At 32.1% G+C, this 25672-nt stretch overlaps 1 protein-coding gene and 1 non-coding gene across 2 annotated transcripts; one reads left to right on the top strand and one right to left on the bottom strand.

Moving 5' to 3' along the window:
• Window positions 1-553: 553 nt before the first annotated feature.
• Window positions 554-3198, bottom strand: LOC100244443 (uncharacterized). Its single transcript, XM_059734532.1, has 3 exons — window positions 2727-3198; window positions 1011-1302; window positions 554-839 (listed from the first exon to the last, which is right to left on the bottom strand). Exons 1-3 carry the CDS (start codon window positions 3196-3198, stop codon window positions 554-556), a joined length of 1050 nt encoding a protein of 349 aa, XP_059590515.1.
• A 951-nt stretch (window positions 3199-4149) lies between these two features.
• Window positions 4150-4257, top strand: LOC132253289 (small nucleolar RNA R71). The gene has a single exon (XR_009465164.1). It is a non-coding gene; the product is annotated as a small nucleolar RNA R71 (small nucleolar RNA).
• The last annotated feature ends 21415 nt before the right edge of the window (window positions 4258-25672 follow it).

Below are 25672 nucleotides of genomic sequence, written 5' to 3'. Positions count from 1 at the left end.
ACATAAAAAAATTGCTCCTTTCTCATTTAGTAGTGTCTTATCACGCAGCGACGTTCAAGTCTTTTCGCCGTGGCACAAACCCTAATTTTTACAAGAGAAATTCAATTGGGGGTGACGACTGCGGCGCAAAGCTTTACCAGTCGAGGCAGTTTAGCCTCGAGTCCTCTTATGAGCAACATTTGAAGAGTCAGCCGCGACACTCAATGCCTCCCGTCGCAACTCATTTAACTAGGTATGTAAAAAGCCCTTTTTCTCCTGAAAATAAAGGAAAAGTACTTAAAAATAAAAAAATAAAATTAATCCTAAACTACCAAACAATTAACTCTAAAAATTCACTAACTAAATTAACTTTGAAACAAAATTAATAAAAATCCTAACAACTAAAAATAATTCAAGATTCGAAAATAAAATTGCTCAAAATAAATCGGGTTGCCTCCCGAAAAGGGCTAAAATTTAAGTCATTAGCTAGACTTTCTCCACTTTTCTACTTCAGAATTGAAAGCACAACAAACACCCATTCGGTGCTAAAATTTCCTCCCAAATAGTGCTTCAATCATTGCCCGTTCACTGTAAAAGTTCTCTTTGATGGATGATGAACTTCTATTGCTCTTGATGGTAAAACCTTGTTAACTATGAATGGACTGGACCTTCGCAATCTTAATTTACCCGGAAAAAGCTTGAGACGTGAGTTGAAAAGAACTTGTTGACCAACTTCAAAATCGCGCTTCTGAATATGCTTATCATGCCATCTTTTTGCCTTATCCTTATAAATCTTAGCATTCTCATAAGCATTATTACCGAACTCTTCCATCTCATTTAATTGTAACAATCTCTTCTCCCTTGTAGTTCATAAGTCAAAATTCAAAAGTTTAACAGCCCAAAATGATTTGTGTTCCAACTCAATCGAAAGATGACAAGATTTTCCATAAGCCAATTGACATGGAGACATCCCAATAGGTGTTTTGAATGTCGTTCTATAAGCCCATAAAGTGTCATCCAACTTACTTGACCAATCCCTCCTAGAAGAATTAACTGTTTTCTCCAGAATTTGCTTAAGCTCATGATTAGATACCTCAACTTGACCACTTATTTGCGGATGATAAGGAGTAGCTATATGATGTGTTACTCCATATTTACCCAATAGTGACTCAAATTGACTTTTACAAAAATGAGATACTCCATCACTTATGATAGCTCTTGGTGTACCAAATCTTGCAAAAATGTTCTTCTTAAGAAATTTAACCACCACTCTAGCATCATTGGTCTGCAGTGCCTCAGCTTCAACCCATTTGGAAATGTAATCTACAACAACCAAAATAAAACGATTAGCATAAGAGGATGGAAAAGAACCTATAAAATCAATACCCCATACATCAAACAATTCTATTTCTAAAATATTTGTTAGAGGCATCTCATTTTTCCTAGATATATTCCCAACCCTTTGACATCTATCACAATTGGCAACAAAATTAAATGAATCTTTAAAAAGAGAAGGCTAATAAAATCCTGATTGTAAAACTTTGGCTGTAGTTTTAGTAGCTCCAAAATGTCCTCCAACTTCACGGGAATAACAATGATGCAGAATACTCTCCATCTCCTCTTCCGGCACACATCTCCTAGTTATTTGATTAGTGCATTGCTTATATAGGAAATGATCATCCCATATATAGTACTTGAGATCTGAGAAAAACTTCTTCCTCTTTTGATAAGTAAGCTTAGGAGGCAAAATCTTCTTAGCCAAATAGTTAAAAATGTTTGCATACCATGACGCTTCTTCAACTATAAAAAGATGTTCATCAGGAAATAGTTAACAATGGGGATTTGATTGTATCCCGAATATCCATCTAGAAAACAATAATAATCATGACTGGAAAGTCTCTCCACCATTTGGTCAATGAAGGGTAAAGGAAAGTGATATTTTCTTGTGGCATCATTAAGTTTCCGATAATCAATACAAACTCTCCAACTGGTTATCGTTCTTATGGGGATAAGTTCGTTATTATCATTCTTCACTACAGTTATACCTCCCTTCTTAGGAACTACTTGAATTGGACTTACCCATGTACTATCCGAGATTGGGTAAATTATACCTGCATCCAAAAGCTTCACAACCTCTTTCTTAACCACTTCTTGCATAGATGGATTTAATCTTCGTTGTGGTTGAACTGTTGGCTTGTAGCTTTCTTCAAATAGGATCTTATGCATACAAATCGATGGGCTTATTCCCTTGATGTCATCAATTGTCCATCCAATAGTTTTCTTATGCTCCCTCAAAACCCTTAATAGCTTTTCCTCCTCCAAATCATTCAAAGAAGAGCTAATAATAATAGGATAAAAACTAGAATCTTTTAAGAAAGCAAACCTGAGGTGAGATGGCAACAATTTAAGTTCAAGTTTAGGAGGCTCCTTCTTTAATGTATGATTGTTAACATGAATGGCCTCTAATTCCTCAAATTTTAACTTTCTTGGAAACTCATAAGTTGGCAATACATCAAGATTATTAACACATTCAATTATATCATCATCATCACAAAGAGTTCCTAAATTTCTACCATTCATTATACAATTTTCTAAAGGTGAACTGGGAAAAGTTTCATGAAATGTTTCAGCTACCACCCTATCCAAAACACTGATTGCAAAGCATGCATCAACATCAGATGGAAATTTCATAGCCTAAAAAACGTTAAACATAACTTGTTCAACTTGAAACCTTAAAATCAACTTACCTTGATGAACATCTATAAGAGTTCTACCTATAGCAAGAAAAGGTATTCTTAATATAAGTGGAACATCCCGGTCTTCTTCCATATCTAATACAATAAAATCAGCCTGAAATATAAACTTATCCACTTTTACCAAAACATCCTCAATAATGCCTTTTAGATGTTTGATAGATCTATCTGCAAGCTGCAAACATACCGTAGTAGGCTTCACTTCCCCTAGTTCAAGTTTCTTGAAAATAAAAAGAGGCATCAAATTAACACTTGCACCAAGATTACATAAAACTTTATCAAAATCAAAATCACCAATAGTGCAAGGTATAGTGAAACTCCCTGGATCTTTTAACTTAAGAGGAAGCTTCCTTTGAAGAATGGCGTTGCACTCTTCAGTGAGCATCACCTTCTCATTGTCCATCAATTTCCTCTTATTTGATAACACCTCTTTTAAGAATTTAGCATATTTCGGCATTTGCTCCATTATATCTACAAAAGGAAGATTGATATGTAAGCTCTTAAAATTATCAATAAATTTAGAAAATTGCTTATCTAAATTTTGTTTTTTCAGCTTTTGAGGAAAAGGGATGGCATTAGATGACGGTTTAGGAATAGATGGCTGTATAGGAGTGGAAGCATCGTGTTCCTTTGGAACCGAAGTATCCTCCTTATTTGTTTGCTGCTCGGCCTCCTTTGATTGTTCTAACTCCTTCCCACTTCTAAGAGTTATGGCCTTTACATGCTCCTTAGGATTTGTCTCCGTGATACTAGGAAGTGATCCTTGTGTTCTCTCCGTCAATAACTTAGAAATCTCCCCCACTTGATGCTCAAGGTTGCTAATAATTGCACCTTGGTTCTTGAAATTTGCTTTAGTATCATCAATAAAATCGTTAGTCTTTTGCATAAATTGGGTGAAAACTTCTTCCAAGTTTGGCTTATTCTCTTGAGATTGGAAACCGGATGGTGGTTTTTGCACATGAGTGTTGTTACTCCATGAGAAGTTAGGATGATTCCTCCACCCTTGGTTGAAATAATTGGAGTTGGGATTATATTGACGTTGATTATTGGCCACATAGTTCACTTGTTTGGATGGATTTGCTTCATATGGGCCTCCAACTTGACACTCCAAGTTAGGATGATTACTTGCACAATTTTCACAAACTAAATTAGAAATAGCAGTAACATTCAGTTTCTTAAAATTGCAACTTGAGCAGCTAAATTATTGAAAGCATCGATATCATGAACCCCGGCTGTCCTCTTTTGTGCATTTCTATCGGTAGACTTCAAGAAATTGTTGCTAGCCATCACTTCTATAAGTTGATATCCCTCATCCAGTGTCTTATTAATAAAAGCTCCTCCACTTGCTGCATCCACCATGGTTTGAGTATTAGGGTGCAAAATATTGTAGAACGTTTGCACTTGCATCCACATTGGTAAGCAATGGTGCGGGCACTTTCTTAAAAGATCTTTGAACCTCTCCCAAGCTTCATAAAGAGACTCTTGATCTTGTTGTAAAAAATTTAGTTATATCATTCCTCATCTTTGCATATTTTATCGGTGGGAAGCATTTAGCAAGAAAAGCATTAACCAGTCCATCCCATGTAGTGATTGTTCCGGAGGTAATGAAATTAACCATGCCTTAGCCTTGTTATTTAGAGAGAATGGAAAAAATCGAAGTCTTATTGCATCATCGGTCACACCATTATGCTTGAAGGTATCACAAATTTCTAAGAAATTTGCAATATGTAGATTAGGATCATCATTAGCCAATCCTCCAAATTGAACCGAAGATTGAATCATTTGAATAATTGTCGGTTTGATCTCAAAATTGTTAGCTTAGATGGGTGGCCTTCGAATGCTTGAGACACCCACATTAGGAACAGAATAATCCTTGAGTGCCCTGTTTGGAACTCCATTATCACCATGATTCTCATCCCCCATTGTAGGAACCTCTTGAATTACTTGTTGCTTGCATTTCCGATCTAGTTTTCGCAGTGTTTTGTTGATATCAAGGTCGATTGGTACTAAGTCCAAACTCCTTATATGTCTCATACACTAAGATAACCTAAAAAGAGAAAAACAATTGAGTGAGAATAAAAAGAAAATAAATCAAATTAGCACAGAAATAACTGGAATTAATATTAGTAAAAAATAGTCCCCGGCAACGGTGCCAAAACTTGATGTGTTGGTTTGCAAGTATATGAATTGTTCAAGTAATATAATTGTACCTAAGTACGAATATCGAACCCACAAGGATTATGCTACTAATTACTAAAATTTATTATTTCTACTACTATTTGATCAACCGAATATTTAAAGTTGTAGAAGAAAGCAACTTAAACAATTAAAGAAAATAAATTCAAACTCTTATGATTTAAACGATCTAGGGCTTTTGATTCCACTACTAACACTTTTCATGTAATTGATTGCTTGACCTAATTCCTGTTATGCGTTATTTGGAGATTTAATTCCCTAAGCCAACCAATATTTTCTCTCGAAATATATCAGATTGCTCCCTAAATTACTCACCCAACATATCTCTATGTGAATTTAAGTTTAAAGGAATAATTAAGATCTATGGAATTATTATAGATTGAACTATTAATCTCTAAGAACATGGTAATGTATCTCTACTATTCATTCATTCTAATGTAATCTATTCTATGGATCTAATTTAGATTTTAACTCTCGTTATCAACCTAAATCATAAAATCAATCAAAACTTGAGCCCCTTAAGAATTGAGAGCATTAAGCGCAGAATAGATACACAAATAAATTGATGCAAAACAGAGAATTAATTTAAACCAATAAAAAACATAAATCGTGATTGAGTTACATCTTAGCCTTAGACAAAGGAAATTAGTTCATCTTAAGATGAAAAACAAACATCCTGAATTACAATCATAAAGAAAATGGAAGAATAAACCAGAAAAATAGAAGGAAATTTGCAAATCCCCTTCTTGTTCTCCAAGCTCTCTATTCTCCTAGGTCTTCAAGATCCTCCTTCTCCCAAGTCTCCAAGATCCCCAAATAAGCCATACTTTCGTCTATTTATAGCCCCAGTATCGTAAACTGACGTCCCACCTAATTCGGATCTGAACAGAATGAGATAAGGGCGAATAATTTTCAAAATTTAAATATCGGGCCGCGGTGCTCAGTGTCTCCTGCCGCGGCACTTCAGTCTCAGGTTCCCAGGATTTCTGAAATTCCTTCGAGCTTCATGGCGGACAAGCTCCTCCAGTCGCGACGGTTTTGTCTCAAGTCCCCAACTATGATTTTCCACATACATACGCTGCGACGCTTAAGTCATTCCTGCAATGGCGCTTTCTTCTCGGGTGAGTTATGCAAATTGTCACGTAAGAGGCCGCCACGGCGCTTGAGAGCTCCCGTCATGGCAATTTTCACATTTTCGCCGAACTTCATATTTTTCTTCCAATTTTGCCTTATATTGCTCCTTTTTCATACTCTTGGCTATTTGAGACCTAAAATAATAAAAATTATGACGTTGAGATAAAATTACTCTTAAACTAATGAAATATCAAGTTAAATCATAGATAATAAGTCGCTTTAAATAGACTTATCAATCATGTCTTTGCCACACGTCCCATGCAACTCTGAACACTTGCGAAGGTCGTTTCCTACTCCTCCAAATGAAAAGAAAAAACCTATCTCTTCCCGGTCCAAAAAGGGGTCTACACTAATATAGTGTAATTAATGATAATAAAAAAAAAGGAACATCGAAATAATATGAGTAAATATTAAAAATTCATTCCAAGCAATAAAAAAAGGAAAAAAAATTCAAGCCAAATACTCACTTAAACTCATAATCATGTAATCACAACTAAAAAAAAAAACCTAAGTGAACTAAGCCTAAAGAATCTATCTAAGCGAACCTAAGTAGGTTTTAGTGAATCTAACTGGGCTTAGGTGAAGTGAAAAGTGACCTAAGGTGATAAAAAAAAGTGTCTAAGTGACCTAGGGTGAGTTTGTGTAAGCTTGAAGGTGCCTAGGTAAACCTAAACGGGCCTATGTGAACTAGAGTGGGTCTAGGTGAACCTAAGTGAGATCTAACCTAAGGATGAAGGGCGGACAAGATCATAATATGGTTTGAATGAGTACTTAAACAAAGGGTTCCTAAAGGTGACTCAGAAAAGGAAGTTATATAAGTATTGATGAGCTATCAAGGGATGACTATGAGTCAAGAGAGGTGTTTAGGAAAACACCTAGTGTCACATGTGCTAAGAAGACAAAATCGATGTGAATCCTTGATCTCTTTACTTTTCATATATATATTATTAGTTATTAAAATATGAATTTTTTATTTTCTTAAAAATATTTGAGGCAAAAGACTCTTGAAAAAATGATTTGGGTAAGCAAACTTCAAGAAGAAAATATGTTTTCAAAGGATGATTTTAGGTAAGAAAACATTTCTTTGTAAAATTTCTTTTTTAAATTGTTTTGTTTTAAATTATTTGAATAAGACACCATATCTAAGTAAAACTTATGCGACCAAAACTAGGGTAGTATTATAATTTTTTTTAAAAGGGTATTTTACCAATTATTTTTTTCAACACCTATATAAGAATAAAGAGCCAATAAAAAGGGGGTTGAATAGGATTTGAATAAGTTGTCTAGTACTCATCCTCTCTAAATTCTAACCTATCTATTACTTTCTCTCAAGAGACGTTTGCATCTTAATTTCCTATCAGTATTAATATACGTGTTAGTCAAGACGGACACCACAACTTTTCATGTAGTAACCTAAGAAAATCTCGAATTTTGGATATGGTGGCACCTGGATTAGAAGATAAAGGTTCAATGTTAATGGTATTAAATTTATATTAGGTCGCGGTATGTTCTCTACTTCAAGATTTTTTCTTCTTTTCCTTACTAATTGGATAAAAATTCACTATCATCCTAACAATGATTAAGTAGTAGTTAAGAAACAACAAAGTGGGAATCAATTTTCATGTCAACATTGATAGGTCTATTTTAAAGCACCATGAAATTAAATATAGATATAAAGCAAACTAGTGGAAATTTTGGGTGGGATTTTATATGAACTAATCTTAATCTTTCCTTAAATAAAAGACTAATAGACGAAAAATGTAACTCTAGTGATATATAAATAAATAATCATTGTCAATCTTACCATTATGGTGGAATTGCCCCTAGGTAATCAAAATTCCAAATCAAGAAGTTGTTCAAGTGAAATTAAAATTCTTTAAAGTTAGTCAAGGTTAACTTTATTAAGTGGTCGCTTGGTTAACTTTTAAAAGCCTCTAAACTATGTTTTTGTAATAGTTACAATTTTAGATAAGAAGTTAGTCTTTAATTAATGTCTAATTAATATTCTCTATTTTATTTTTATTTTCATGTTTTTTTGTCTCAATAATATCCATGACATTAAGATTCTATCAAATATATATTTAGTGCAAAACTTTCATATTTTTTAACTTCATAAAATTATTTATTAGATTGATGATAGTTTGTAGAATAAATTGTTCTCATTATTGTTTTGGCAGATCTGAAAAAATGAGGCATTAAAATTTTAGGTTGCTAAAGCAAGTGAAATTAGTGAAATGGAAAGGTATATGCTCCTAGTGAAAGCAACAATTATTTTTGTGTGATCCTATATTATATTTTAATTATAAATTTAATGTTAAATCTTAGTATGCTATGTAAATTTTTTCTTTCTTTTTGATCAATAATTTTTTTTCTTTACACAAAATTCTAATTGATTGTATCTTAGTGAAGGCATGTCAAATGGCTATGGCTAATTTTAATTACACACTGTAACTAATATCTTCAAAAATAACATCTTATCTTCAAACTATTCAATCATTTTTTTTCTATTTTTATGGTGTGAAGACTTAATTTATTTTATTATTACCCATAGGAAAGAAACAACAAACTCAAATTTGTAAGTATTATGCTAAATTAGCTAAATTATTAGTCTTCCTACTTTATTTTAGTATTTATGCATACTAAATGAAGTTATGCATCTATTTAATTCATGCTTAATAAAGTAATATATAGGGTTTAAGATTAAAAATATGCAATTGGTTGCACATGATATAATATAGGTACAATTATGATGTTATTTCACTTTTTAATTATTTATTTACTAGTTGTATATGTCAATTTATATCTTTTTTTGGTTTAAGAATTAAGAATTAATAAATTATGCAACTTGTGTTATATAGGAATTAAGTTGAATCAACCTAGAAATGGATTGATCTTAGATGTCTAAAGATAGAAGATCGCAAGAGTATGAACAAGGGGTTGAAAGCTTTATTCAATTTATAACTCTAAATTCTAGAGATTTGAACTATATTAGATGTCCATGCGCCTATAATGTGACAACTTAGTGAACCATACTCCTCAAGTGATTAGAGAATACTTATATTTCAATGGGATTGATCAAAGTTACTGCACATGGTATTGGCATGGAAAGGTAGTTTCTAGTAAGGAAGTAACAATATCATTATGATCAACTTAATTGTGAAGATTTAGACAATACCATTAAGATAGTCCATGCTACACAAGATGACTATATGAAGGATCCCCAATCATTTGGAAGACCACTTGAAGATGTTGAAAACCTTTATATCTTGGTAGCTCAAAGTTTACAAAGTTATTTGCATTGATAAAATTGTAAAACTTGAAAGCAAGATATGGGGACAAAAGTTTTTCAGATTTAGTTCAAATGTTAGGTAATGTGGTCCTAATGAACAATGAAATGCTCTCATCCATGTATGAGGCAAAAAAAACTTCAAACATGTTGGGAATGAAATATGAGAAAATACATGCTTGTCTTATGTATATTTTTATATACAAGTAATTTATATATCATATATTAATGTTATTTTATAAATATTTTTTTTTAAAAAAAATTAACCATAAATTTAATTTTTAATAAATAAAAAAATTATTTTACAAAATGAGTATATAAAAAAATTAAAATTTGATAAAAATAAATTTATGATACATGAGATATGCATATCTCATATCTTAGTATGAGATTAACACATCCTATGTAGAAGGGATAAAAAAAAAAGGTGAATAATATATCCAACCATTTATCATATCACATGTTTGGTTGAACATAGAACAAGATAAGTGATGAGATGAATTATCCTATATCATCACCAAACAAATATAAGATAAAATATAACATCCTCTCTCTTATCCTGTCCCATATTATATATTGTCAACCAAACATGGCCTATTGCCAAAAACCATAAGAGTTGGATAAGGTTTTATTGTGACCATATTGGTCTTTTGCAACTGATCATAAATGTATTTATATTGAGTAAGATAAAGTCATTCTTCATTTTGAAAAGCTTGAAAACCAAGAAAATAATTGAGAGAGCCTAGAATTTTCAAAGCAAACTTTGTTTGTTACTTACTACTTTATCAACTTTACACCATCATCATCGATTACTAATATGTCATCAATATATACAAACATAAAAATAGACTTTCCATTTACTTTATGGATGATTGTAGATGAATAAACTTGCATCTGACATGGGATGTTAAACCATAAAAACAATTTCTTATAGTTACCATTTAGAAAAGCATTATTCATATCTAAATGAATTTTATAATATATAGATTTGGGGATTATGTTGTCTCTTAAACCAAGCATTAGATAGAAAATTATATTGGCTAAAGATGATTTTGTAAAATAGTACATTAATAAGATGTTTAACAAGGATAACTTGGCTAATCATTAATTTATAATATTACCTTTTTTGGCAAACATTTTGTAACTTTAAATTGATTTCTTGGATTTTAATCCAATAGATTTTTGAGAATGAGAAGATTCAAATGAAGAAGAAGAGAGTAATAATAGTGCGTTTCCACATTTCATATAAATAATAATATAAAAAAAAACTTGAACAAAAAACAATACTCAAAGATTAATATAATCATAGTAATCATTCATAAAATTAATTGATATTATAGATCGATATTATTCTTATTATACCCATATAGAGCATATGATCAACAATAACAATGACAAACATGACGACCGCTAGATAATTTTTTGCACTAGCTACCCTTTGGACAATCTGTGATACAGTATGTCCAACATTTTCCACCATTTGGATCATCATCTTTGTTAGGAATACAATGTCCAAGTTTTGGGTGATCTTTGCAACACCTTCCATCTTGTTGACTAACCACTTCCATGCAAACTGAAAACATGAATAGCAAAACTCATCAATATGACATGCATTATAATCAATTGACTTATTAGTGTCTATCCTAAAGTTTGTTACATAATTTCTACAACCCCTTTTCTACAAATGCACATATATATGTATATATTATGTCATGATCAAAGATTGAAAAATGTTTATTTCAATACAATTTTGTTTACTACATGTTTTCTAGGTAAAATTAATATGAAATATATCTTCATTGAATAACTATATCTAATGAAAATTATTCAATAAATAGATTCTACAATGTTGAAATCAAAGATTTAAAAATTATTCTATTATAATATTATAATATGCTTTGCACAATTTGTAATAAAAAAGAAAATATTAACAAGCCTAAACCTACAATTAAAATAATGGATGTTTGAAAGATGGATAAATGGGCAATTATTAATATAAGTGGTATAGATAAAACCAACCTATGGACAATATGACAACCATAACAAGGACAAATGACCTAAAACTCCTTGATTTGGCCATCTCTTTCGATTCAAAATTTTGGTTGTAGTTTTTCAATAAAATTGGAGTGTGAAATCACTGAGAGTAGTTTCTTGAAAATTATTCTTATATCTCTTTTTGTATGAGAGGTGATTCTCTATTTATATGTATTGAAATGGTACAACCTTTTAATAATATCAAAACTATCTAATAATTAATTACAGTTGTATATGGCTTAATATGGTGAAAAATCTCAATTATAATGAGATTTCATGGGTATAGGAAGATTTCCAATAAGTAAAGAATACTAACAAAAGGAAATAGAAAACTAACTAAAAAAAATTCAATCCTAATAAATATTAATTACAATCAGCTTTGTAAAGTCAATGTATCTCGTAAAAATAAAAAATCAAAATCAAAAAATCAAAAGAGAATTAATTTCAATATTGAAAAAGGAAATTGTGGACCCCTTTTGGCTGGCCACCCCAGGGAGTAAAACATCTTTATTTTTTGGAGAAGTGGGAGACGACTTCCATGCTTAGCTACTTGAGACACATAGCCTTGGACATGACCACGTTGCCATGGTGGTGGTTGGAGTTTAAGAGGAAATGATGATCTGAGCAGGCAGGAAAGCTGGTAGCAACTAGTGAGAGAAGAAAAATTGGACGGAAAAGACATGAAGAAAAGGAGGTGGGTCGGCTAATTTAAGGGGACTGAGACGTGAGAGAGTAGGAAGGCAGGTGAGGTTGGACTCAAAAGAGGATTTAGGGGGACGGAGACATAGTGGATTTTTTTTTAGAGCATGGAGGATGGAGAGCTAAAGGAGATGAGGCAAGAAGGAGCTTCATTAGAGGAGCTCAAGTATGGTCGTTATGGGAACCTTAGGTTTGGGATTTCTTTATTTTCATTCCTTTCTATTGTTGATCTTGAACATCGTTTGTTGTGGATTGGATCTTGTTGAATCTAAGCTCGCTTCACACTTGCTCTATTTTCTGTTCAAATTGATAAATGATAGTTTTTTCATTCATCTTTTCATTCGTTCATGTACAGAGTATATATAGAGGGTATCGCCATTCTAAGAATGGGAAATAATGATACAAGGAAAGAATGACATAAGGAAATAACAATTAATATCCTAATATCTCAACTTTCCTAATATCTCAATATTCCTAATATCTCAATATTCATAATATCTCAATTTTCCTAATATCTAAACATTCCTAATATCTCAACACTAAATGATATAAGGAAATAATGATATAAGGAAAGCATTCCTAATATCTCAACACTCCCCCTCAAGTTGGTGCATAGATGTCACACATGCCCAACTTGTTTAAAAATTTTGAGAACACTTGACTTGAGACAGCTTTGGTAAGGATATCGGCCAATTGATCTTCTGATCGAATCTTAGACAATTCCACAATCTTATCATCCAACTTTTCCTTAATGAAGAATCTATCCACCTCGACATGCTTTGTACGATCATGTTGTACTGGATTATGAGCAATGTTACACGTGGCTTTATTGTCACAAAACAATCGGATTGGTTGCCTAGATAGGTAACCTAAATCCTGTAAGAGGAGTCTTAGCCATAATGCCTCACAAAGTCCTAGAGTCATACCTCTAAATTCCGCTTCTACACTTGAACGAGCGACGACATTTTGCTTCTTACTTTTCCATGTTACAAGATTACCACCTACAAAGGTAAAGTAACCAGATGTAGATCGCCTATCATCCACTGCACCGGCCCAATCAGCATCAGTATATACTTCTATACTTTGATGATCAACATTTTTAGCGAACAAAATTCCCTTTCCAGGAGCATTCTTCAAATACCTCAAAATACGCATAACTGCATTCATATGTTGCTCTCCAGGATTATGCATGTATTAACTCACTACACTCAATGCATAAGCAAGATCTGGTCTTATATGAGTTAAGTACATTAATCTCCCCACAAGTCTCTGGTATCTTCCCTTATCGGTTGATACTTGATTAGGCTCAATACACAATTTCATACCTTCTTCTATTGGTGTATTAACAGGTTGACATCCCGACATTCCAGTCTCCTGTAAAAGATCTAAGGCATACTTTCTTTGAGACAGAAAAATTCCTTCACTTGATCGAGAAACTTCAATCCCAAGAAAGTATTTTAGAGGACCTAGATCTTTCATTTCGAATTCTTTATATAGATAATTTTGCAGAGCTTTTCTTTCTTCAGGATCATTTCCTGTAACTACCATGTCATCCACATATACGATGAGTGTCGTAATCTTGCCATGTTGCTTTTTCAGGAACAAAGTGTGATCTGAATTACTTTGACGATAGCCAAAAGCTCTCATTGACTTTGTGAACCTTCCAAACCATGCTCTCGAGGATTGCTTCAACCCATACAATGACTTCTTCAATTTGCACACCTTCTGACATTGCTTTTCTGACACCATGCATCCTGGTGGAAGATCCATATATACTTCTTCAGATAACTCGCCATGCAGAAAGGCATTTTTCACATCAAATTGTTGTAATGGCCAATCTAGGTTTGCAGCTAAAGACAGTAATACTCGAACTGTGTTGACCTTAGCTATAGGTGCAAATGTCTCTGTGTAGTCAATTCCATAAGTTTGAGTGTACCCTTTTGCTACCAGTCTTGTTTTAAATCGTTCAATACTACCATCTGCCTTGTACTTCACAGTATAGATCCAACGACACCCAACTGACTTCTTTCCTGGTGGACATTCTATGAGTTCCCATGTTTCATTCTTCTGCAATGATTTCATCTCTTCATTCATGGCTGTTTTCCACCTTGGATCAGCTAAGGCTTCCTGCACACTATTAGGAATAGCTACAATAGATAATTAATTTACAAATGACTTGTTTGATTCAGATAAACGATGGTTAAACACATAGCTGCTCATGGGATATTTGACTTTGGTAGACAATTCAGGTTCATAAGTGGGTTTAGGAATACCTCTATTATGACGGTGTGGTAACCGTTTCATGAATGGATCAGGTTCCAAATTAAGAACACCCTCAACAGACGACAATTGGTTTGGTATTTCAATGAAGACATCTTCGGACCCAAATTGTTGACCACTCATATCCAACTCACCCACTTCCTAGTTCACTAGTTCAGATTATCCAGATTCATCTTCCTCAGATATATGATAATCATAATCGAGAGTCTGAATTTCCTTATGGTACTCCCCCTGAAGTTCAGACTCAGATGAAAAATACATCGAATCTTCATGAAACACCACATCCATTGTAATATACATTTGTCGAGTTGGAGGATGGTAACATCGATATCCCTTTTTGTGGAATGCATATCCAATAAACACACATTGTAATGCATGAGAAGTTAACTTGGTGCGTTGGTGCTTGTGTAGATGCACAAATGCCACGCAACCAAAAACACGAGGAGGTAGATTTGGGACGGTTGGGGCAACTACGGCATTAGTAAGAGCTTGGAGTGGTGTTTGAAAGTTAATTGAGCTAGAAGGTACCCGATTGATTAAGTATGCGGCATATGTGATTGCTTCTCCCCAATAAGATATCGGTGTTTTTGCTGCTATCAAGGAAGCACGAACAACCTCTAACAAGTGCCGATTTTTTGGTTCAGCTACTCCATTTTGCTGGGGTGTATTGGAACAAGTAGTATGATGAATGATGCCATGTCCTTCCAAATACTTTTGAAGATCAGAACTTTGATATTCTCCACCATTATCACTACGCAGAACCCGAACCTTTGCATTGTACTGAGTTTCAATCACTTTATGAAAATTTTGAAACAACAAGCTCGCTTCATCTTTGGTCTTCATCAAGCATAACCATGTCATTCTGGTACAATCATCAATAAAAGTAACAAACCAACGTGAGCCACTCAAAGTTGGGACTTTGGATGGGCCCCAAACATCAGAATGTATAACCATAAAAGGAAACGAACTTTTATTTAAAATTAACGGAAACGAAGCACGATGGCTTTTAGCCAATTCACAAATATCACAACGGAAACCAGAAATATCACTCTTTGCAAACAAACTAGGAAACAATTTTTTTAAATAACCAAAGGAAGCATGTCCCAAACGTCGATGCCATAACCAAATTTCAGATTTTTTCTTCTCTCCCTCAAATTCATCTGCCATCAAGGCTTGTTGCAACTTATTTGAATCCTTTGACTGCAAGTCTAAGTAATAGAGTTTTCCCCGCTTAATACCACAACCAATCGTCTGTCTTGTTTGGATGTCCTTAATCACACAAAATTCAAGCCAAAAAATGACAATACAAGATAAGGCTGCAGTGATTTGAGAAACTGACAAAAGATTGTAATCTAAAGATGGAACAACTAAAACAGAATCCAAATTCAAAGTATCAGTAAGAGTTAAGGATCCTTCCCCAATGACTGGGGTTGTGTTACCATTGGCTGTGGAAACAATTTTTTGTGAGGAAGGTCTAAGGGTTGAAACCTGTCTAGAATCAAAAGTCATATGATCTGTAGCACCAGAATCGATTATCCATGCACTATTAATAACAGGTGTAAAAGTATTTTAAAACTTACCACCATGATCTGTAGTGGCTACCAATGCAGAGGCTTTCTCAGCAACACTAGCCTCTGTTTTAATTTCGGCAATAGTTGCAGTCGAGGTTTTCTTGGAATCCTTCTTCCGTTGATCACAATTATTATCATTAATAACAAAGTGTTGATAACCTAAACATGATTTAAAGGTCCATGGTTCAAACCCTCGGTTCCTCATTTTTTTCCTGATCATACCAAGAGTCGTTGCTTTGAAATTGTGGGATATCCAGACTGGTGGGATCAGTCTTATTGCAGTGAGTGCATTTGAAGGTTGACTTATCAATATTAGGGCTTGTCTTAGGATGGTTGATCGCTGTCGGACTACCATAGCGACAAAATATCCAGGATTTCAGTTTCATGGCTCTGATACCATGTTCAAATTGATAAATATAGTTTTTTCATTCATCTTTCATTCGTTCATGTACAGAGTATATATAGAGGGTATCGCCATTCTAAGAATGGGAAATAATGATACAAGAAAAGAATGACATAAGGAAATAACAATTAATATCCTAATATCTCAACTTTCCTAATATCTCAATATTCCTAATATCTCAATATTCCTAATATCTCAATATTCATAATATTTCAATTTTCCTAATATCTAAACATTCCTAATATCTCAACACTAAATGATATAAGGAAATAATGATATAAGGAAAGCATTCCTAATATCTCAACATTTTCTTCTTCTTTTTTTTAATTTCTTTGATTTTTCTTATAAATGAGTGAGATATTGGATTGTTTTCTTGGAATTTGATATTGGTTTAATTGCATAAGTGCTCACTGTTCATCCCACCCGCTTGAATCCATTCGGTACAGCATGAAAATGAGTTTAGCATAATTTTAGAGGATGCTCTGTTTCTTAAAATCCCTCCAAAGCTTCCATCAAAATCCCAGATTTATGCCTACCCATGGGCGCGGCCAATCCTTTCCCAGTTGAATGATAAATCTCTTCATACCCATTATGTCCCCGACCTTCACGCTTGCCCAGCTCACCACCCTCTAATCTTTCATACCCATTGAAACTGTCTTCATACCCATATTTCCATCATTCTCACTCCTCAAACTCATCCCCATGCCCTCTACCCTCGGCTCATTCCCAAGACTGGACGCCTCCTCTACATCGTTGTCGCCCATTCCAGCTAGTCACCCTCATCCATTTCAACTGTAACGGATCTATTCTAGGTCCGGAGATATCTTGACTTATATGATAACCAGGTCCATCACCACTGCCAACCCATTTTCCATTATCGAGCCACCTGAGGCTGTTAGGGTTGTTGCTACAATGCCCCGAGTGCGTCGCCATGGACAATTTGGATGATGCGAGTGATCTTTTACCAAAGATTCCAGCATTGTTGTCACTATTCGGGACGTCGCCGGAGCGAGTTGCAACGTACTTCACGAATGTGCTTCAGGCGCATATAACCAGCTCGTGCCTTGGTACCCACTTGCATCTCGCCACCTCTAGTTGGCTTTCACAGTGCCCCCACGTTCTCGGACAGTAGGACTATTTGTTCCGTTTTTAAAGAGAATAAGAAATGGTCGACTGCGACGGCGACTTTGAGTTTGTGAGTAGGGAAGGTGCGATCGGGTGGAGACGAAACCCATAGCTGGGATGACCAAGAGAACAAGCCCCATTCCTATCGATAGCCTCTCCAACAACAGGATCCATGCCGACACCAGCACCTGTTGGTGTAACCAGGCCAAGTTCAGAAACGAAGAAGAAGAGATAAAAGTCGTGACCATGGGCGTCTTTGTCGCTCAGCAAAAATGGGAATTCCTCGTGATTCCATGCACGAGAGGCACGCCACTGGTGGTGAGAGGAAGGCTTGGAGGAAGCAGAAGGTAGGGAGTTGGAGATATGAAGGAGCACAAGGGAATGACCTACAAAACGCATTTGATGAGTTTGGAGAGGTTAAGGATTTGCATTTAAATTTTTGAGTGTTGTATTGGGCTTGTAAAAGGGAATGCATTGTTTGAATATGTGCATCTTGAGGGAGCGTGGGCCATGATGAATGGGACTGAATTTCTCACGCAAACAATCAGTGTTGACTGGGCCTTCAGCAATGGGCCGTTCCAAAAAAGAGGATACTAATGTGGACGAGTTGTGAATCCTATATTAAGAGTGCCCTTTTTGTTTTATTATGCTGCCTCGAGCCCACACTTTGCATGGCCACCTTTGGGCTTGCAATGCTAACCACTGCACCTTATTTATTTATTTATTTGTTTAGTTATGTATTCTATTTATCATTCCTTCATATTTTGATATCCAAATTCAATTTCCAAAATTCCAATTTTCACATTTATTCATTTAATCTTTATTATTTTCGTTATTATTATTATTCTATTTACTTATTTATTTATTTTTAAAACTCCATCTTTAAACAATTCTTCAAAATTCTAATTTCCAAATTTAATTCCTAGTTTCCAAAATTCCAATTTTCACATTTATTTATTTAATCATTACATTTTCATTATTATTATTATTCTTTTTATTTATTTATTTATTTCTTTTCAAAATTCCTTCTTTAAATGATTTTCAAAATTCCAATTTTCGAATTTAATTTCCAATTTCTAAAATCCCAATTTTCACATTTGCTTATTATTATTATCATTGTTTTATTTAATTTCCAAAACTCCAATTCATAATTTAATTTTCAAAACTCCAATTCTTAAATGATTTTCAAAATTCCAAATTCTTTCAAATTTAATTCCCAAAATTCCAATTCTTGAATTTAATTTTCAAAACGCCAATTTTCAAATAGTTTTTGAGCTTTCAATTTTTGAATAAATTTCAAAACTTTAGTTTTCTTTCAAATAATTTTAATTTCACTCCAGTTTTCAAATATTTCTTTAATTCTACCACTTTTCATCTTTTCTTAAGGTTTAGGGTCACCAAAAATCCCGTTTTTAATAAACTTGTTGCCTTTTTCTTTCAAGCAAGCACCTTCATACATTTTTCTTTGATTTCAAAATAATTTTTCTGTTTCTTTTTATTTTAAATAAGCAAGAATGAATTTTTCATAATTCCAAAATGATGGAATTTGTGAGACTAACTCATGCATGATAAATTGGGCTTTGGTGGGGCCCCACATATGAGAGTTTTCTCTTCTGATTGTCAATTGTTATACTTAATGAATATTGCTGGATCTTTGTCTTGCTCTTTGATATGCATATGATAATTTTATACTTGAGCTAACCTTATTTCTATGATAGCGCACTATTACTTGTTGCTAAGGTATGTTCTCACTCCTACTTCATTTATTTATTCATTCTCATGCTCGATTTGTTTTATTATTCTATCATTTCATTGGTCTCCATTGATTTCCTTATTAGTTTCCATACTTACCTCACCTTATTTAGTAGAGACCCCTTTTTAGGGGCTTAGAGGGGTGCTACGGTCTTTACCGTACCTTCCCAATAAATAATCTGATCCCCAAACCCAGACTCGATTTTTCATAGACCTGTTTTTTCCAAATAAGGAGTCACACTTAGGGTTTTCTTTCTTGTTTTGTTTTCCCCTTAAAAAAAATAATAAAACAAAAATAGTGGTGACTCCAAGTCTTTTTTTAAAAAATCATATTTTTCAACAAAATAAATAAAAAGTGAGTTGCGTCATTGAGTGGGAACGCATCAAGCAAAATACGGGGTCCATAGAAATACTTTACGTGTCAATATTGAAATGGTTACAACCTTCTATTAATATCAAAACAAACTATCTAATAATTAATTACAACAGTATATGGCTTAATATGATGAAAAATATCAATTATAACGAGATTTCACCGATATGGGAAGACTTACAATAAGTAAAGAATACCAATAAAAGAAATAGAAAACCAACTAAAAGAAATTCAATAATTAAAAATATTAATTACAGTCAACTTTGTAAAGTCAATACATCTCATCAAAAAAAACATTTCCATAAGATAATCAATTTCAATATTGAAAAAGGAAATACTTTAGGTGTCAATATTGAAAGGGTTACAACCTTCTATTAATATCAAAATTAACTATCTAATAATTAATTAGATATATGGCATAATATGGTGAAAAATATCACTTATAGGAAGATTTCACTAGGAAGACTTACACTAAGTAAAGAATACCAATAAAAGGAAATAGAAAGCTAACTAAAAGAAATTCAATCCTAATAAATATTTTTGTAAAGTCAATGTATCTCATAATAAAATATTTCAATAAGAAGAGAATTCATTTCAATATTGAAAAAGGAAATGCTTTATGTGTTAAACAACACGTCCCTCCCTTGAGTTGATGTGAAAATATTCTTTCCATTACCTAGGAACAATCTATCTAATAGAGTCTTCAGGTTTGTATTTATTTATTTTTTGTGAACCTTGTATCAATATAGAAAGTAAGTGTATGGAGAAATAAGTGATAGAGTATATTACAAACTCATTTACATACTAAATACACCCATTAATTTTTGGTTTTAACATTTCATAGAATATTTCTATAATGGTATTTTAAAATAAATATCAAAATCATTTTTTTTTTTCTTTGGGAAAAATCAATGGTAATATTAAAATATTTTAATAACAAAATATAATATATAAAATTTCACATAAACCTTAATTTATTTTAAATAAATATTAAATTATTGGTTAGAGACACATAATGTGTAACACCCCAAAATAAACTTTAGGGGCAAAATAATAATTACAAATTAATTAATTAATTAATTAATTAAACTCATTAAAGGTAAAAGAGTCCTTTTACAATTAATAATCCTTGGTATAAATTAGATTTTCCTTGTCTTTTTTATTAAAAAAACTCTATTAACCAAAAATAAGAGAATTGGAGAATGTAAGGCTAAAGGTTTGAAGGTCTAAAGTTTGAAATTCAGATTTTTCCAAGTAAGATTCTAACCCCACTACAAGAAAAAAAAGCCTTCATTGACAGTTTTTCACTGTCAATGTAAAGTATATCTTTGAAGGTAGGTTATTGTTCATATATGTTATCTATGCCAGTGTCAAGAAAAGTTTAAAGATAACTTGACATATACATATGTTAAGATTTTCTATATTTTTACAAATGATGAAATCTTATTAGTATGTGATATGTCAATGTTTCTTTCATATATGTTAAGGTTGGATTCAACTTATATCAAGATTACTTAATCTTATGTCAAGGTTAACTCACTCTTTTGTTAAGATTAGTCCAACAAATGTCAAGGTTAGGTATCATATATCTCATGATCAACCCCACATATATGAAGGCTTTTAGATACATATGTCAAGGTTAGATTTTATATTTATCATAATTGGCTTATATATGTCAATGTTTGGTATCACATGTCTTGGTGGGCACCATATATGTTAAGGATAGGTACCACATATGTCATGGTTGCTCCCATATATCTCAAATTTGAGTATAATGTATGTCAATGTAGGGAATAAGTACAAATGCCAAGGCTTTCCTTGAAAAATTTTAAAATTATTTTTTAATATGAAAAATTGAACCTGTTGCAATGTATAATCAATTTGATATTATTTAAGAATGATAATGACAATCAAATTATCATGATTTTATATATAATCAAAACATGTTTAATATACATTTGATTATTAATTAAAGCACAAATCAATGAACTTGTTTAAAGTTGTCCCCAGTTTCTCTATATAGAAGAAACTCATATAATATACAACGAAATTAAAAACACACTATAAGACAATATACATAAACTTGAATTAAGTTGCTCATTTATATATCTTTAACTAAGTCTCTTGCCTCCATCTTAAAGCATTACTTTATAGGAAAGCCTTAAGTTTCCAACACCCAAACTTCGAATCTGTAGCAAAAAATATAGAGCATATTAACAAATTAAAAAGAAAAATGTATAATGAGGAGCAATCAAATATCAAGCTTTATGAAGAATTTTAATAGCAAGCTAGCCACTACACCTTTATTAGACAATAATAGATTATTTCTTAATAACACAAGTAAACAAACCAACTCTCAAATATTAAAATATTGATATAGCAAAAACATATGGAGGCTAAACCTAGGAGCAAAACCTACAACAAAAATCATTTTAACCTAATGAAGTTATTGTTTTAATCCAACCTCAACCAAGATATTTAACTATTTAGATCATTATTATGATTTTTTAACCTAACACTTTCCTTGAAATATCCAAGGTTTCCATTAAACTATACAAGTCAAAGATAGCCTACAAATCATGCACAAATGCTTCATTTGGTTGCTTAGAAAGACCAACAAAAAATGACAACACAACTAGCTATAATTTACCAAGCTCTACAAAAAGGTACATGAAAAAAAATAAATATGACATCATATTAAATGAGGATAGGAAAAATAAATGAACAAATTTAGCAAGAACTAAAACAACTCCAAATTTATGTAAATGCAAACTATACCTGGTTTCATCTAAAACTGCTCATTTAAGGTTTTTTTTTTTAATTATTTTTCTATACAAAAAACACTTATCCTTATGAAATCTAAGGAACCTCCAAGAACTTGTCTTTCCACATTTGGAGCTTGGAATTTGAGGACAATGAACTATTGTTGATCACCAAAAAGATGTTCTGAACAACCCCACCAAAGCCAAAGAATGTGGGGAGCAAAACAGCTCTAATCACCAGAGCAACACATTTGCATGTCTAGAATTCAAATGGCAACTAAAGAATCTCAAATGCTTACAACTTGACAAGTCCATTTGAGACTCAAAACCAAAAAATCCAGTAACTAAATATTTTCAACCATCACACAATCCACACTTTTTCTTCAATAAATCACAAAGCAAACCAGAATGTACCTAGTAATTAAAGATCTAATATGGGGAAAATTTGAGGTTTCTGATCTCAAGTTTAATGTAGGTGAAACCAAAGTCAACGTAATCTTGATTCAATGATGTTCTACATGACCAAAAGAGGAAAATAGATTATTAGAATTTAACTAACAAGAACAAATAAAAAGATGAAATATTACCACTTCCACACCTTCATTTAATCGAATGGAAGAGGCAAAGACCCATTCAAAGCCACAAAATTAAGTGCCTAGGGAAGAAGAACCCATTTTATTTAAAACCCAACAAGCATGTATTTATCAGTATTTTTACCGATTTTTTGAGAAATTTCCCGATATTTCCTACCAGTCCAACCTGAGCATAGGACACAAAATATATCCATTTTTTTTTTTTTTTTTGTTAAAAAAAACATAAGATGCTATTTGGTAATTTGATCATGATTTGCAGACAAAGGTTGTGTTTTTAAGCCTGGCTCAAAAATCATGGAATTAGGGTTCGTGAAATTTAAATCCAATGACACAAAAGCAAAGAAACCCCTAGAACAAATCCAGAAAACATAGGAAGCAACAATTTTTTTTGGTTTTCCTTGGGATTTTTGCATGGATTTTCTCGGAAATCGAATGGGGGATGGAATTTCTTGGGAATCAAACGGGAGGGTTTTGCAAAGAGAAGACACAAGGAGCAAAAAAAAAAAAAAGCAATTTTTTTGGTTTTCCTTGGGGGTTTTGCATGGATTTTCTCATAAATAAAACGAGAATGAATTTTCTCGGAAATTGAATGGGGGATAGATTTTCTTGGGAATCAAATAGGAGTTTTGCAAAGAGAAAACACAGGGAGCAAAAAAAAAAAGCAATTTTTTTGGTTTTCCTTGGGGGTTTTGCATGGATTTTCTCGGAAATCAAAAGATGATGAATTTTCCCGGAAATCGAATGGGGGATGGATTTTCTTGGGAATCAAATGGGGGTTGGAAAAAAAAAACAATAATAACATGATTAGATTAGTACCTACGAGGATTGAGAGTCGCAGAGAAAAATAGGGCGGATTCTCTCGTTTGGAGAGCAACTTCAAAAAAGGGCTTCTTGATGCTCGAGGCCCCAAGTGAGAGAAGCGGGTGGCCTTTTTTATTTTTATATTTAGTATAGATAAAAAAAATAAAAAATAATAAAAAGGAAACAAATCATGAGAACAATTTTCCTTTCTTTATATAAATAATTATTAATTATTCATCTTTATTTTGATTAAATCACTTCCATGGATTGAAATTTCTGTTTTTATGGAGGATATTTTATGAATTAAAATTAATTTTATAAAATAAATTATTAATAATTTTAATTATTTAAATAAATTAATATTAATAGAAAAAGTTGTTACCACATATTTTAAATAAAATTTTAGAAATTAAATCTCAAATAAAATATTTTATACAAATTAATTTAATTTTTCATTTAAAATGTAATAAAACGTGTTTTAATAAAAATATTTTAAAATTTTTAAAATAAATATTGTCTTCAACAAGATGGGTTCCCTTCATCTAACAATATGGTGGAACCACATCAATCTTCATTTTGATACTAAGACTATTGCAATGTCATGTGTATTATATTTATGTATAAATTATTTTTATTCAATAAAGTCAAATATTTCTTAACTCAATTCTAACTTTATACACTTCCAAAATTCATATTTATTATTCTTAAAATTCAAATATCGAATCTATCGATATATCTCTATCTACCGATGTTTTTTTTTTTTTTTTTATATCATATTTATGTCAATTATATTTACAAAATAACTTTAAAATATGAATTCTTACTTATTTTATCATTTTTTGGAGATTTCCAAGCATTCCTATAATTTTAAATAATTTTCTCTCCACCAATATTTTTCTGATATTTTTAACATATCCGTAAAATTGAAGTATCAATATATTCATAATTCCCGATATTTTCATCCTTGGTTTAAAGAAAAAAGTTTCAAACCCTAAGCTCTCAAAATGAATATCGGGTTTTGAGAAAATGAGGAGTGTTCTTTGTAAATACCACAGGGAACCTTAACAAGTAATTATAACATGATATCTTGACTTATAATCCATAGGTCATTTAAGATCATTTTATTAGAATTAAAATGGCATATATGTTTAAAATCATACCTTGACTTTTGATTTTATGTCAAGCTAGCCACATTATATAAGAACCTTGGCATATGAACATACTAACTATACATTGACTTATAAACTATCTGTCAAGATTCTATTATATAAGTCATGAAAGAATTCAACAAAATTTTATATATGTCATTATTGGTTTAAACAAGTTGTATATGTCATAGTTGTTCATTTAAATAGGCAATATTGGCACATATCACCTTAAGTCAAGATAGTATATGTCAACAATGACCTTTTTTCTTGTAGTACCCTAAATTAATATATTATACTCGTTAGCTAGGTTTGAACACATTACATATTCTTTAGAAAATTTTAATTTAGATTAGGGTTAGTTTAGTTAATTTATTTTAAGATCAAAAAAATGAAATTATGAATATAGGTTGTTTCATTGATGAAAATAGGGAAATTCAAATTTTTTTTAGATGAATAGATCTAAATAATGAAATTTTAAAAATTAAATGAGCAAATAAATATATGATTATATGTGGCTTAATGGTTTGGAAAATAATAATAAGAAGAATTGCATGTTTTTTGGATTTTAGATTTGAGGCACTATATTGGGGGGAAAAAAATAATAATAATATGTAATCGTGAGAGGCAAAAGGTGGTAGTGGAATAAATTAAAATGATAATAATGAGTAGAGTTGGTAGGGTTGTTGGAGTTATTAAAAGTACATGGGGTATTTTGTTAAGTAAGACGGACATTGAGATTAATAAGAATAATGATAATAATAATAATAATAATAACAATAATAG

Source organism: Vitis vinifera, chromosome 18 (assembly GCF_030704535.1).
Source record: "Vitis vinifera cultivar Pinot Noir 40024 chromosome 18, ASM3070453v1".
Taxonomy (NCBI): Eukaryota; Viridiplantae; Streptophyta; class Magnoliopsida; order Vitales; family Vitaceae; genus Vitis; species Vitis vinifera.
The sequence above is the reverse complement of the archived record's forward strand: the minus strand, read 5'-3'. Positions and strand labels throughout refer to the sequence as shown.